The sequence below is a fragment of the Limulus polyphemus genome, unplaced genomic scaffold (genome assembly GCF_000517525.1).
Source record: "Limulus polyphemus unplaced genomic scaffold, Limulus_polyphemus-2.1.2 Scaffold304, whole genome shotgun sequence".
NCBI lineage: Eukaryota > Metazoa > Arthropoda > Merostomata > Xiphosura > Limulidae > Limulus > Limulus polyphemus.
Window position 1 is genome coordinate 479,400 of NW_013665914.1, and position 15,898 is coordinate 495,297.

The window sequence follows — 15,898 nt, forward strand, 5'->3', positions numbered from 1 at the left end:
CAATAAGTATATTACATTATAATAAATCCGCTCCACTTTCGAGCTTCAACAGTACTTCACAATAAATCATTTAGTATCAGTGTTATGTAGTTTAATCTATACAGATATGTTAAAGGTAAAACAAATATGACTAGGGTATTGTGTAACTATATACCAACATGGATACTCTTATATCGTACCTTTCTGGTCATGGTCTGGTAATTAGGGCACTCGACTCACAATCTGAACTGCAGGAGCTTCTACTCGCCTGCACGTACTGGTTTTATTTTATTGGTAATATTGTAACGTAGCACGAGTGTATAACATGCATGGTAAAATTACATGTACAATTATTTGAAATCAGTCTTGGCCATATATATACATGTATATATATATATATAACCATAAAACATATCAGAACAACAAATGACTTAGACGAGTGGTATATGCATGGGTGTTACAGCTGATGCTTACTTATATGTCTTAAGTGCCTAGCAGTAATATAAAACAAGCATTTACGTCTGAAGTAATTTCATAACTGTTTTAACGCTCTTTAATTAATTAATTATTAAAAATTGAAACGTCTCATTGAAGGTTTGACAGCTCATAACTGTTTTAACGCTCTTCAGTTAAGTATTGTCACCCAGTGGAACAACGTTAAGTCTGCGTACGTACAACGCTAAAAATCGGATTTCGATACTCGTGGTGGTCACAGCACAGATAGTCCATTGTGTAGTTCTGTGCTCAATTAAGAATTGAAAAGTGAAACGTCTCACTGTAGGTTTGACAGTTCATAACTGTTTTAATGTTTTCTATGTATGCATTAAAAAGTGAAACGTCTCAATGAAGGTTCAGAGGAGTGTATTCTCTTTAAGTTAAGCACAAAGCTACACAATGGGCTATCTGTGTTCTGCCTACCACAGGTACCGAAACCCAATTTTTAGCGCTGTAAATCCACAGACATGCTGCTGTGTTAACTGAATAAGGATTTGCCTTAACTAAATCAGCACTTATATTGGTAAATTTTAGAGACATCTAATAATAGTAATTGCATTTCAAAGAGTTGTTTAATTTGTTTTATTTTGTTTTTTTGCAAAAGCTGTTGTTTTTTAAATTTTGTTTAAAAACATCCGAGGACCACCTACGCTAGATATTCCCAAATTTGAAGTAATAGGCTCGAGGGAAGTCAACTAGTCAACAGCACCGATCTCCAACTCCTTGTTTGCTCTAATCGAATTGTGGGATTTCACCGTCACTCTTATAACGTGCCCACTGCTTCAAACTGTAGAACGCGATTTATATATTCAGTCTATATATGTCTCTAAGGGGATGCGAACCATGGAATGTCGGATCTACAGTTCGACAGGCTGACTACTTGGCGGCGTTCGATTATTTTTTTATGATTCTGATAGAAAAATTGTCTCATTCTTCCAAAGAACAAATTCAAAATGATATCTAAATTACACATGCTTCTCAGGAAATATATTGGATTAAGAGTATCTTTTCACATTTATTAATAATATATGTGTAGGTGCGTCATAGAGTAAAAAAAATCGTTGCGTCAACATTGCCTTATTCGATGTAAGATCTGATTCTGCAGATACAGAAATATTCTTTTCAGATAATAATATCACTTCATGTTATAGCACATGTAAGAAAAAGACACCATTTCCAACATGAAAGAAAACCTCCGTGAAGTAGCACATACTTTTCATCACACGCACGTAATATTATTAACACTTCACAGTATTATGCTCTATTAACTATGACCTTTAGAACAATCTGAGTTCTTATATGTATGTGTGCTTGTATGTACACACACACACACATATATATATTGTAGTATACTCTCTGTCGAACGTCGGGAATCAGAATTTTATCACTCAGTGAATTTATCACCGAGTGATAATCACTTTAATCACTCAGTGATTACTCTTTACTCCCTTAGCGAGTGCTGTTTTCGTGCATTTTTGAAACATAGTGAATACAGTATATCACTGATTGATTGGTTGCTTTAACATATTCTGAATGGATATAAACGTATTGAATTATCTGTATATGTATAATATATATTTTGTATAGATATCCAAGCTAAATGGCTTATCAGTAGCATTGCCAGTACTCTTACGGAAAAGTACGAATGATGAAATGGAGTAAACAATTCTTTTTAAGTATATATACAAACATATACATATATAGATAACGTGGGGTGGGAAGAGAAGGTACTCACTTCATACGTTAAATTCATAGTCGACAGAGAGGCGGGCCTACTTTCTGTTCAATGGAATAAATGCTGCTCTTTATTGTGTGTGTATGATGTAAAAATATACATGTATAATCATATTAAATATAAACTAATCAACATGTATTATAAAATTCTCGGTACGAAACATATTTATGTTTCACCTGTATATGTTTGAGCCCTCACCCAGTGGCTCGATGGTAAGTCTGAGGGCTTTTATTGCTAAAAATTGGGTTTCAATTGTGTAACTTTGTACTTAACTGCAAATAAACATATTTTTTGACTTGCTTCGAGATTTAATCCAGGCAGCTGGTGCCGCAGGTGAAAAATTCACCAGTGGGTCGATATCAAAACAGTTATATTTACAACTAGACTAGAGTTTTTGTCTTGGTCATCTTTCTCAAGCTTATTATAATTATGAGCTACCAATACCGAAGTGATCCATGTAATATGAAAAAAACATTTTTCATCACGAGATGGCGCTTCTCAGACACTAAGACGAAAACTGTTGTGCAAAATGAGTCAGACGAGCGTGATGAAAAGGCGCGTTCAGGTAATCCAACTTAAACCTTCGAGACGTCTAGTGATTTAAATACTTTCGTGAAGAAAACTTTCTGTCTTGAAATAATTATTTTTGTATTTTATCTTATTTGAATACGACAGGACATAAAGTAAAATCACTTAGGTAAAGACGTAAATTACTAAATACTAATAATTGTTCATAAGTTTAAGGATTAAATAATGATGGAAACAATTCCCAGCAACATATCATTTAATGACAGCGTTGAGATGAACGGTAAATTGGCGTCATTTGAAATGAAATGGTCAGTTGAAAAAATCTGCATTGTATGTATGTATTGTATCATATTTATCTTCTCTGTACTGGGCAATACCTTGGTTATTGTGACCTTGGTCCAAAATAAGAGGATGAAAACTGTGACCAATGTCTTCTTGATGAACTTGGCGGTCAGTGATCTACTCCTTGGAGTCTTCTGCATGCCCTTCACCCTGGTTGGTAGTTTATTGAGAAACTTCATTTTTGGGGAGGTTATGTGTCGTCTTATTCCATACCTTCAAGGTGAGTGTATATTTATCGAATTACCCGTCATTCAGTCTATCTTATTCATATTATGTAATTTATTCTACCAGTTTCAGTTAGTCTGTTTGTTTGAAGTTAAGTACAAAGCTACACAATGGGCTACCTGTGCTCTGCCCACCACAGGTATCAAAACCAGGTTTCTGCCAGTTTTAATGAAATAGTGTAAGTTTTCGCTTGACTACGAAAGAAACTTCAGATCTAGAGTGGCAGTGGCAGAGCGGTATGCCTGCAGACTTATACGTTAGAAACAGGGTTTCGATACCCGTGGTAGGCACATAGCCCATTGTGTAGCTTTGTGCTTAATTAGAGACATAATCGAGTCGAAATTACTTTATTCTATAACATACGAATTATTCATTATTTTTTGTTCCTGTGGTTTTTAATACAAATTATTGACTTTTAATTTCCAGGCAACGTATTTTTTACAGTTATTTATACAACACGCGTGTATAAAAACATAGTAACCTCAGTGGCAGCTATTTATGAAGCATATAGAGACACGGTAATTCTGACAGTGACAGTTTTGCAGAGAATATAAATAGGAGAAAATAGGGTAAAATGGCCTTCTTAAATTTGAATTCGCATTCCGTCAATTAAGATGAATGTCATGAAAAAGCAAAATATTTTAAAAGGAACTTTGTTATATTTTAAAAGACATTTCTACTCAAAACAAAGATTAGTCATATATATTTCTTGGATATTGAAAAAATGCACTTTTTATGCTTTAGAGCCGTTTTACCTATAAGGTTGGATAAAACGGACCCCAAAATGGGGTAAAATGATCCTTATCTAGCTCATAACATGTGCAATTTAAAATAAATGATTTATTTAAATCACTTAACTCGCCATTTAAATGTTCTAGGCAGGGATCGGGAAGATCGTGCGCAATGGCGCAAAAGAACATGAATACAAGTGTGGTGAAATGACATATATTACGGCCGAAATCTATGAAAGAATATACACACCCACAACCTTGAAGTACAGAGTCACAGTCCGGCATTAGACCATTCCCTGTCCTATTCGTTTGATATCGTTCAAGAAGTGTTTTGTTAATGTATCTCCTTATCTAACAGAAACCTTCAGAAGTATCTTAAAATTTATGTTTCAGGTGGTTTATGGATTATCTTAAAATATTGCTTTCTACCACAAATATCGTCATATATAATGGATTTGGATCATCAACCTCTTAATTGTCTGTATCATACAAATTACAATCTACACTCGTAACTTAAGCTTCTATCGCTCAACTACAAGAGCAGTTTGTCAGTAACCGTCGCGCTCCGAAAACTTTTCCATAACAAGTTGGTGATTAGTTCAAAATTTATTTCCAATTTAGAAACTAACAACATCCTTAACAACAGTTCAGCATTAAATCTTTTGTAAATATGAAGCCTCTTAGAAGTGTCTGAACTCTTATTGAAGATTCTTGTTTTTAGTCTACCCATTTCACTCAACAAATGTGAACATAACACTTAAGTTTAGCAAGGTGATTAACTTGGAAGATAAACATCAATTGTACAAGACTCTTAACTTTTATAACTGTTTTACTTGCACGTTTTAAGATACTTAATGATCAGCACCTTTTTACTTAGAGATGGTATACGTTTGAAAAGACATAATAGTAAAAAATGCTTACTTGTAAACTGCACATGTTCCAAGACATTAAGTGTTTAAAATTATTTTAATGAGTACTGTACAACTTATATAGGCCACGTAGTGTTCAAAGACAGTTTATTAGGCATAACACAACACATGATTCTGATTGAATATTAATATTCAAAGTTTATTACTGAAAGTGAAAATTATAACTTGAAAGCTCTATTACAATATACAAAATTTAAATTGTTTTTTTTTTTTGGCTTGAAGACGGGTCACTTTACAAGATGTTTAGACAATAATTTTTTGTATAACATTTTGTTACTCTTAGTTGTCATTCACAAGAAATTTAGTGTACATGTAGCATGCCGGTTAGAGTATAAATCTATTTCATTTGTTGATTGTATACACGTTCCCAGACATTGAGAGTTTAAAGATATTTTTTACTTGTAGGCGGTACATGTTGCCAGGCATTTTTGTTTAAAAAGTATATTATTTGCAGATGATATACATGTTACAAACCACTTAGTGTTTAAAAGTTTCTTACTTATAGGCCAGACATTGAGAGTTTAAAGATATTTTTTACTTGTAGGCGGTACATGTTGCCAGGCATTTTTGTTTAAAAAGTATATTATTTGCAGATGATATACATGTTACAAACCACTTAGTGTTTAAAAGTTTCTTACTTATAGGCGGTACACGTTGCCAGACATTGAGAGATTTTTTACCTGTAGACGTTATACGTTATAATCTACAATAAAATTATTGTTCAAAAGCTTCTTAATTAGAGTAAGTACAAGTTATAAAATCATATTGTTCAAACTCCCTCTCATTGAGACCATGCATGTTACAAGATACTTATATTTCCTTTCTTGTAGAAAGTACATCTTATTTCAAATATTTGTCTAGTATAAAACGAGTTTCATCCACTAGCTAACGTTTCGAGCTAATTTATTCGTCTACAGTGAACCTATATTCATTTAGGACTCTAAGATTATTAAGCATTAACGCCACTAACTTGTTATTCCAAATTATTTAGTAAACAGGTTATATCTAAAATAAATAGGAAGCCCTTGTCCAGGGTTACTAAAGAGGGCTGGAATTCCCTGAAACCGGTATAACCCAGTGACAAGTGATGAAGGGAATGATAGCTTGAGCTTCATGGTTAATTTAAACGTTTTGAACTGTTGGGATAGCCTTTTGTCAAGTGATCATTATCATCATCAATGGGAATTTCTGTGCTCGCTTTTCACGTTCTGATCATATGGCTAATGCAGTTTCGTATCTTCATTAAGAATAATTACAATTCACAAAGGAAACAGTGACGGCTGATTGTAGGTCAATACTCTCGTCGACATGGTTAGGCATGCAAGTGAACGTAAAACCATCGTGAAACAAATTGAAAATTCCCAGATACTAACAACTCATTCAACTTAAAGTATATAGATCGGGCGTAGCTTAGTTGTTATTGTGCTCAAAATTTGTATGCGAGAGTTCATGGTTCGCAGCCTATTGCCGCAAAAATGCATTTCGCTCTTTTGGACTGTAGATGTGTTATAAGTAGTGTTCTAATTTACCCGATATTGACCTCTTCCCCCAAATGCTATTTTCTAACTTTGAATTAAATCGAAAATTTACCGGATAGACAGAAGACTGTACGTGAATAAACGCGTGCGCAGTTTTCTGTGATTCAAACACAACATTACAGGCCTGAAATCGACGAAGGTAGACATACCTGCCTGTTAGAAAAATGATGATTTTTATTTTTATTTTACAATTATTAGAATAAAATAGCTTTACATCATTTGTTTCAACAACAGAAAATAGAGAACAGCAGGGGGATATTGGAGAGACTGAGAAAAAAAAGAAAGAGATGTAGACATGGGTTCAGTATAGTAGTGTAGTAGGTAAAGGATCATTATTTAATTTCTTTAGTGCATATTGATGTATAGAAGATATATTAATACTAGAAATAAACGACCTTATAACACCAAAATGTGGTTTATATTTATAACCACATTTATATTTATAACGTTGAGTGTTTAATGAAATAAAAACAACATTTTGGTGTTATAAGGTCATTTATTTCCAGTATTAATAGGTAAGGGGTCAGTTGGTATTAACAAAGTATATCTGTTTGATTTCTGAATCATAATTACCTTAATAATAATAACAATAACTACATTTCTTCAATATTAGGCAGAAAACGCAAAATATCTGTTGACTGGGTGAAAAAATATTCTAATTTCAAACTTTCTAAATAAAATAGTGGTATTAGGCCTAAAGAAGAAGCTGTTGTATGTAAATACTGTGCATAAAAGATATTAGTTGATAAACAAAGTAGCAATATGACAGGATAAATAAGCACCTTTGTAGTGCACATCATATTTGTCTTAAACAAGAGGCTGGGAAATTGAGTTCTACAACAGTGGAACCAACTTTAATTGAAATGCAGGTCAGGCAAAGGAGTAAAGAGGCAGAAGTTCAGAGTGCAATTTGTTCAGTTGTTGAAGCACTTTCCAAAGATGGTTTGAGTTTACATGCGACTGATGGATTTTAGGAAAGTTTATGAAGAAATTCTGTCGAGCAACTTAAAAAATGTCAAAGTACACTGATTTGCAAGAAAAGTACTTACTTGACATCTTTCAGAAACTTGAGACAGAAATTAAAAAGTAAGTAAAAGATAAAACAAAAAATTACGTCTGATTGTTAATGAGTCCTCGGATGTACTTGGAAAGTCCATAATCATTACAATGAGGTCATATTACAACACTGTAAAAGGGGATCGTGAGATTGCACCACGAGATGTTTCTAATGTTGCTGTCTCAATCAGTGTCAGCATTGATATAATTACTGCAATATGAGAAGAAGTGGTCTGATGTTATTGCCAATGTATTTGATTCTACACAATACATGCAAAAGATGGTGGCATGCGTGTTGGTCAAGGCGTCAGTAAACTCCTGCATGTAAACAAATTGACAAATTTAATTCATGTTTCTGTTGACACTTCCCTTAGCTGATCTGCAATGTCAGATGCTAGAAAAGAGGATAAGAAATTAGAACAACTGTACAATGAAAAGTGTACTAAACTTGCAATTGAAAATATAATGAATCCTCCAGTTGTTCCTACTAGGTGGTTCGGTTTCACTAAGTCTGCGTATTTTTATACGCATTTTGGTTGGTCTAACGGCTCTCTTGAAAATAGAAGATACCCTGAACAAAAAAGCTGCCTGACATTAGAGAAATCATTCCCACTCACCAACAGCAGCAAAGAATCTATACATTGGTTTTGTTGCTGAAAGATAAGCTTGAACTGGTTCCAACTGTGCAGAAAGAATTAGAGTGAGACGGTTCTATGTTACACAAAATGGAACATTGTGGAAATCAAGCTTTCCACTTACTTGGAACAAAACGCAAAGGTTGTAACAACAAAAAATGCAGTGTTATTTAGAAATGCTGTCATCTAAAGATGATGCTTATGTGAGGCAATCCATTAATGAATCCTGTGTAGCCCAGAGTGAAAAATGGAAAGGAACAATTAAAAGGGATTTATCTACCATTGTAAAGAAGCTATAGATGCAAACAAGAATGCTGGTTCCTTTCCTAAAGTCAGCTCAAAGCCACGAGTTTGAAAACTACAAGGAAATGTTCTTGGTGTAACAACTGAAGCTATTCATCCAAAATTCAGACAATACATAGACAAAACCTCCGCAAATAAACCAGAACTCACGGCAGTGAGATCCTTGTAAGATGTTGCAGGCAGATACCCAGCAATGTTGGCAGCAACATGCGTTTCTTCAGTAAAATTCTCTATATTCAAAGAGCAGACTGCAGTAAAATGTTTGAAAATATACTTAAACTGCAAATGATGATATACGTTAATGGATATTTGTAACAAATTACTATAGTAAACTCTTTTTAGAGTGCTTGTTCTTTTATTAACCAACCAAAAAACAACATAAATTGGTAGTAAGACCAGAATATTTTTCTCTCTAAGTTTTTAATTCTAACTTTGTTTCAGATTGAGAGAGTAGTCAGCTGTACTTTATTTATGTATAGGCATTTTATTTCATTTTTCGGAATAAAACCCAATTTCAACCCGAATATTTATTCTCACTTGATTATACATAAAAAATTTCATCCGATTTTGCCCCATTTCGATGAAATAATTTTATCCGATGTTTTAAAATGAAATTCCCAAATTTAGAGAGAGAAAAAAAAAAATCAACCGAAAACCAGAAGCCCTAGTTATAAGGATGACGGTCAATCAACTCCCACTGTTCGGTAAGACAAGAGTATCCCAAGAGTTGGCGGAAGGATCTATTGACTAGTCACCTTCTCTCTAGCTTATTATTCATTTTGAAATTACGAATAGTTATGCGTAAACAGCCCTTTTTTGTAGCTTTGCTTCAAACTTCACAAATAATGATGGCTTATATTTTATAAATTTTGGTTCATCAAATATTTCTTTTGGCTGTTTTTTATTGAACTTTTATATTTTTATCTATAATTATTAGAAATATAAGATGTGTTTTCTTGGAAAATGATTTGTGGGAACCATTCAAATTTATCTAGCAAGTAATCATGTGACTGCAAAAGCACTTGTGATCTGTTTCTATTTGCAACTTCTGGGACACAGAAGTCAATTATTTATACACTTGTATTCACAAAATACATTTATGTGTCGGAAATATCATAATTAATAATATTGAGATGAAGTAATAGTGATTCCCCATAATTATTTCTACAAGAACATTACCTTATAGGTATTGTACGAAAATAAGTATTTTGAAGCGAAATTATGCACTAGAAGTGTTATTGTTAAGAGAAATGATGTTGCAAATTTTGAATCAACATGATTTGTGGAGAATTCCTCCGCATGGAAGGCTGTATACTCTTCGCTGTTCTTGACAGTGAATGATGGCCCACCTTAGCAATTTCTTATTGTGTTTAGGATTAACCTTGTATGATTCAAGCGGTAACCAAGCTTTAATAGCTAGTGTACACAGACAATCGATCTTAGGTCGTAGTTGTTGACTTATTTCCAAGAAATATAAAGACATGTATTTTCAAATTAAAAAAGAAAGACGGGAGAATGAGGTATTAGTGTCACGCGAGAGAAAAATATCAAGTTATTTAATGGTTGTAAGGCTCGCACTACATCGGACATGACCTCCAAGAATAACTACAACAAATGTGAATTTTCTTTGCCTTTTTGTTTTTGTTTTTGGCATCATGCTTTCCAAAACTTTTTCTTTCTTTACAAAACTTTTATTCTTGTCATATTTTGTTATTAATTAAATATTAAAATTTATATTGAATATAGTTATACGAAATGATAGCTTTTCCACTCGAGTAAAAGCAAATGATAAAAATAGTTTCCTTGCACCTACATTAACTAGATACGAATAACGCTATTAATTCACTTATTTGATAAGAAGGTGTAATAAATACTCAATGATATAATAATTCCTGCAATAATAAATACATTATATTTTTTTAAAAAAACGTATGTAATTTTTTTCATTTACATTTCAAGAAACAACGAAAGACACTTGGTAAACCAATCAATCTAATAACTACTATGAGTTCACTCTATGCCTAAACGTAAACTTTGTTTGTTTTATTGAATTTCGCGCAAAGCTACTCATAGGCTGGCTCTCTTCGCTAATCGCCCCGAATTTTGAAATAACAGACTAAATATAGGGAAGGTAGCTATTCAACACCACTCACCACCAACTCTTGCCTTAATTTTTACCAACGAATAGTAGCATTGACTATCATATTATAAACCCCTCTAAGACTGAGAGGGCGAGCTTGTTCGGTGACGAGATTCGAGCCCGCGACCTACAGATTGCGACTTAGTGCCCTAACCACCAGGCCATGCAATGTTCAGTTACAAGCAAAAGTATGCTATTGTTTAAAGAAAATCGTTTAGTGAGATTATATATATTGGTCTTTCAGAAATCCTTCGTTACTCATCTCATATTCTGAGTTAGAAAGCGAAATACATTAGTAAGTTGATTGCTAATTTAAAAATACTACTACTTTTGCTGAACAAAGAGGAGTTAGTTTACTGTGTGACTGATTGTATTGATATACAGTTTAAATTATGAAAAACGATGCCTATAGTTTACTGTGTGACTGATTGTATTGATATGCAGTTTAAGCTATGAAAAACGATGCCTATAGTTTACTGTGTTACTGATTGTATTGCTATACAGTTTAAACTCTGAAAAACGATGCCTATAGTTTACTGCGTGACTAATTGTACTGATATACAGTTTAAACTATGAAAAACGATGCCTATAGTTTACTGCGTGACTAATTGTACTGATATACAGTTTAAACTATGAAAAACGATGCCTATAGTTTACTGTGTTACTGATTGTATTGCTATACAGTTTAAACTATGAAAAACGATGCCTATAGTTTACTGTGTGACTAATTGTACTGATATACAGTTTAAACTATGAAAAACGATGCCTGTAGTTTACTGTGTGACTAATTGTACTGATATACAGTTTAAACTATGAAAAACGATGCCTAACAAAAAAGAAGGTTTATAAAGTCGTTAAGAAGATTCGAATGCCAACGGAAAAATTCTTCCTCACCCCAAGGAAGGTTTTTCAAAATTCAAAGTCAAGAAGAATTGTGATGTTGTCTCCAAAACGCCATCTGTGTAGAAATTCTAAACATTGTGAAGGTAATTTCGTAATTGGGCACCTTTTATGGCAGATCATGGATGTGACTCAACTTGAATATAGTGATCATCCCGTGGGATTGTGACTCTTTTGCGCTCCAATCATGTTGTCTTCATACATTGTCACTTGTTTGGTATTGGCTTCATATACGGGAGGCCAGATTTTGGGACGCAGTCAATAATTTAGAAATATGACTCTGAGTTGCCCCATTTTCCTCTGAGCCATTAAACTTGCTGCTAAGTCAGTTTCCAACCAAACATTCTTACATATACCAGATTTTTGTGGCTACGCTATTCCTCTTTCAAAATATAAAACGCAGGTTGTGCTTATTTATACCCAAGACTAGCGTACACAGCTCAATAGAACACGTAAGTTGCAAGATAACAGGCTAAACGATATCAATCACATAAGGGTAGATATTGGACTGGCACTGGTTTTATTTTGACCCGCAAGTTTGATCCTTGGCAAAATATGAGTAGTATATTAACAAAACAATGTGTTGTACTATTTTTTGGGGTTTTAAAAAATGCGTTGTGCTGATAGAAAATGTTTGGACATATCAGAACAAGATAACATTGTTTCAAGGTTTTGTATACATGGAAGTATTTATTTGTTGATTTCTAAGGAAACGTGTAAAAAAGGTAACCTGCTCTCAGTTTCTCAATGTTTTAAAGTGAAGCTGTTTGAAGGCTGAACAGTTTTAACAAAAAAATAATCTTTTGAAATTTATTAAGTCTTTGATTCCAGATTCTAAACACGTTATTCACGTATTTATGCCAATCTCCGGTAAGAAACCTGTTATATCAACGACTTGAGGGCTTTTGTTTCAAGTGTATGCTACCTTATTTACAGGTTTTTTCTCCTTTAAGTTCATGCAAATTATCACCAAGTTAAAGAAGTTAACTTTCAGCAGAATAATTTTAAAACTGTGTAAATGATATTCACCCAAATAACTAATAGTGTAAACATTCTTCAGACAAACAAAGTATGACAATATTACTTCATATGGAATAGTTAACAGCTGTTGTTGTTTATGGAATTTCATGCAAAGCTACTCGAGGGCTATATGCGATAGCCGTATCTAATTTTGAAATGATGACTAGAGGGAAGGTAGTTAGATAACACAATCTACCTCCACCTCGTGGGCTATTCTAATCGAATAGTAGGATTTGATTGTCACCCTTATAACTTACCAATAACTATACTGAGCACTAGGTTTTGGGGGCGGATCCTCTGGTCCACAGTCAGGCACGCTAATCACTTCGCCGAGAAGGATTACTTTTGTGTTTGAATCTTTAAATAGTATTTTTTATTTATAGCACAGATAGTAAGACTCTCTACTGCTGTCCTTAATGCTGAACTACTATCCAAAGGAAGGGCACCCAATCAGTACCATCCTATTACCCACCATTTACACTAAGGTCATTCTTATAACGCATTCACAGCTTAAATCCAGAGCTTTACCACAGAGCCACTCAGTCAGTGCCCCAACTTCGAATGGATAACCCACCAGACTTTCTATCAATAATATCCAGGATCGAACCTTGCCCACTGTCAACAAAGAAATCATCTTTTTCTAAACTACCGTGAAGACAGCAGCAGAAACTTAGGATAAAAACTAATTATTATCTAGTTATGAATAAATATATAAAATATTTTTTTTTTACTAATCAGTAATTAGACTTATGTGATCGTATAGGCTAATAATCATGTATAGGCTAATAATCATGACAACGAGTGACTTTCTGTGTATGTGAGAGTATGAATATGTGTTAATCTCAAAATTTGAACAATATGTATATGTTAAGACCGAGCAGTTAGTGTGCCGGCTGTAGATCCGAGATCTGTTGTTCGCGCCCTGTCACCACAAAAAATCTCCCTTCGCACTTTGGAGCCATGAATCTTTTAAAAGAGTGACGGTTATATACCACTCTTCGGTTTTCCAAAGGTAGCCCAGGAGTTGGCGGTGAGTGATGTTGGCTCATTGCCTTACATCTAATGTATCAACCCAAAAATTTATGGACAGCTAATGTAAACAGCCCTCGTCTAGCCTTGCACAATGTTCAACAAAACAAACAAACGAACTTGCTAATACAGTAGTGCCTCATCGCAGATGCGAGTCGTGGCAATATGTTTAACACCGCTATAGTTCGTTCACACTAATATCCTAAGGTCCAGGTGGTTAGGGCGCTCGACTCGCAATCTGAGGGTCGCGGGTTCGAATCCCCGTCTCACCAAACATGCTCACCCTTTCAGCCATGGGGGCGTTATAATGTGACGGTCAATCCCACTATTCGTTGGTAAAAGAGTAGCCCAAGAGTTGGTGGTGGGTGGTGATGACTAGCTGCCTTCCCTCTAGTCTTACACTGCTAAATTAGGGACGGCTAGCGCAGATAGCCCTCGTGTAGCTTTTCGCGAATATCAAAAAACAAATAAACACACTAATTTCCAAACCATTCAACAGTGCAGTGTTATTCCGCTAAGGATATGCTATGGTTAGTTGATTACAGAAGCCTTTCCAAATAGAAATATTTATAAAGCTAGGCTACTAATCGAATTAAAGTGAAAGAATACAATACTTTAAAAGTTATCATATTTTCAACAGAAGCACAGCAGAAAGTTTGACAACAACGGACAACCAACTCATATCTGAAATGTTCGGACTAATAATAATTATAGTTACGAATGATACTCTCTGAACAGAAAAAAAAAGTCATTATGATGAGAATGGACATGTTTCCTAGAAACGTTAACAAAATAATATATAAACAAAGATATGAAGTTGACTAAAGCACAAAAACTTCCTGTGATGATAAAAATGGCAGATGAAACTAGAATTGCAACAGTCCCATTCAAATGAATACATATGCAACTGCAATGGGCTTTTCTACTTTTGGTCTATTGAAATGTGATCTTAGAAACCAAAGTATACTTAATGTGCTTTATTGTGGCTATTAATTTTGTTTGTTTCAAAATTCAGCGTAAAGTAACACAAGGGCGATCTGCGCATAGCCACCCCCTAAAAGGAAGGCAATTAGCTCTTGGACTACTGTTGTCTGATACTTTTATAGCGCACACAAAGTCCCAAATTGAAGAGCACTTATTTGAGAGCACTTATTTTGTGGCAGCAGTTCGCGATAGCTATGACACTGAGCACGAATAATAGTATTTCACGATGTTTAATAAGCTTCTGAAGTGCTATATATGTATTTGTGTGTATGAGTGTACGAAAGAGATATTATATAAATGTAAAATTGGCAGTGTGTATGATTATAGATTCTGCAGCTTAAGAAAAGCCGATGAATACATTATCATAATTGTTCCATGTTAAAAGGTATACTTCTTATTCGCATTGTTTATAATGCATCTGAGGCTTAATGCTCTCCAGCCAAATCTTGTTGGCTTTTTCTGTAGTTATCGTTTGTTCTAATGTGGCTGACAACCTACCAGTAAATTGTATAGCTTGTCAGGAATATGACGGATCTAATTTTAGAAAACATTAAAATCCCTTTATTAACTGGAGAAATACTGAATACGCTTAATGAGTAATGTAGATTTTAATCGTCATTTAGAAGTCTACCAACGAAGCTTTTCTCATAAATTCATTGATCAATACCTAATTATCAAGATAGACTTTGGTAGTAGAAAACTGAATGCTAATTGAGATATATTAATTATCAGAAATATGTTTACTTTACGGATTATAATGGCTTTGTTAGTTGCCAGATCAATATTTGGATACATAACAGATCCGTTTACCTGCTATTGCAGGCTTTTACTTTCATATTCGGCTGGAAAGTAATTTGCTTTTGTTTTCATTTAGTTTATATAATTTGTTTTCACGTGAATCTAAAAATTCTTACGACTTTAGAAGGAAACAATTATTTTTCGTCTGACGTCATGAATCAACGTCTCTCAAATCATCTGCTTGCTTTGTTGCAACTAAAGTGTATCAGTCTTCTTTACGTCCCTCGATGGGACAGCGGTAAATTTACGAACGTACAACGCTAAAATTCGAGGTTCAATTTTCCGCGGTGGACACAGCAGATATGATAGCCCAATGTTATTTTGCTTAAACAAAACAATTCCAAACTCTTCTTTACAATACGCCCCCCCCTCCCCCAGTGGCACAGCGGTACGTCTTCGGACTTTCAACGCGAGAAACTGGGCTTTGATAACCGTGGTGGGCAGAGCACAGATTTCCCATTATGTAGCTTTGTGCTTAACTTCAAACAAACAAACTTTACAGTACAATAAAATCATTAAATTATATTTCAA

The 15,898-nt window shown here is 34.2% G+C and overlaps 1 protein-coding gene across 1 annotated transcript in view; it reads left to right on the top strand.

Annotated features, from left to right (window-relative positions):
* Positions 1 to 3,073: 3,073 nt before the first annotated feature.
* Positions 3,074 to 15,898, top strand: part of LOC106457216 (cholecystokinin receptor-like) — a 43,936-nt gene continuing 31,111 nt past the window's right edge. Inside the window, exon 1 of the mRNA XM_022383055.1 lies at positions 3,074 to 3,299. Within this exon, the coding sequence (XP_022238763.1) occupies positions 3,074 to 3,299 (226 nt within the window). The remainder of the gene's footprint in view (positions 3,300 to 15,898) is intronic.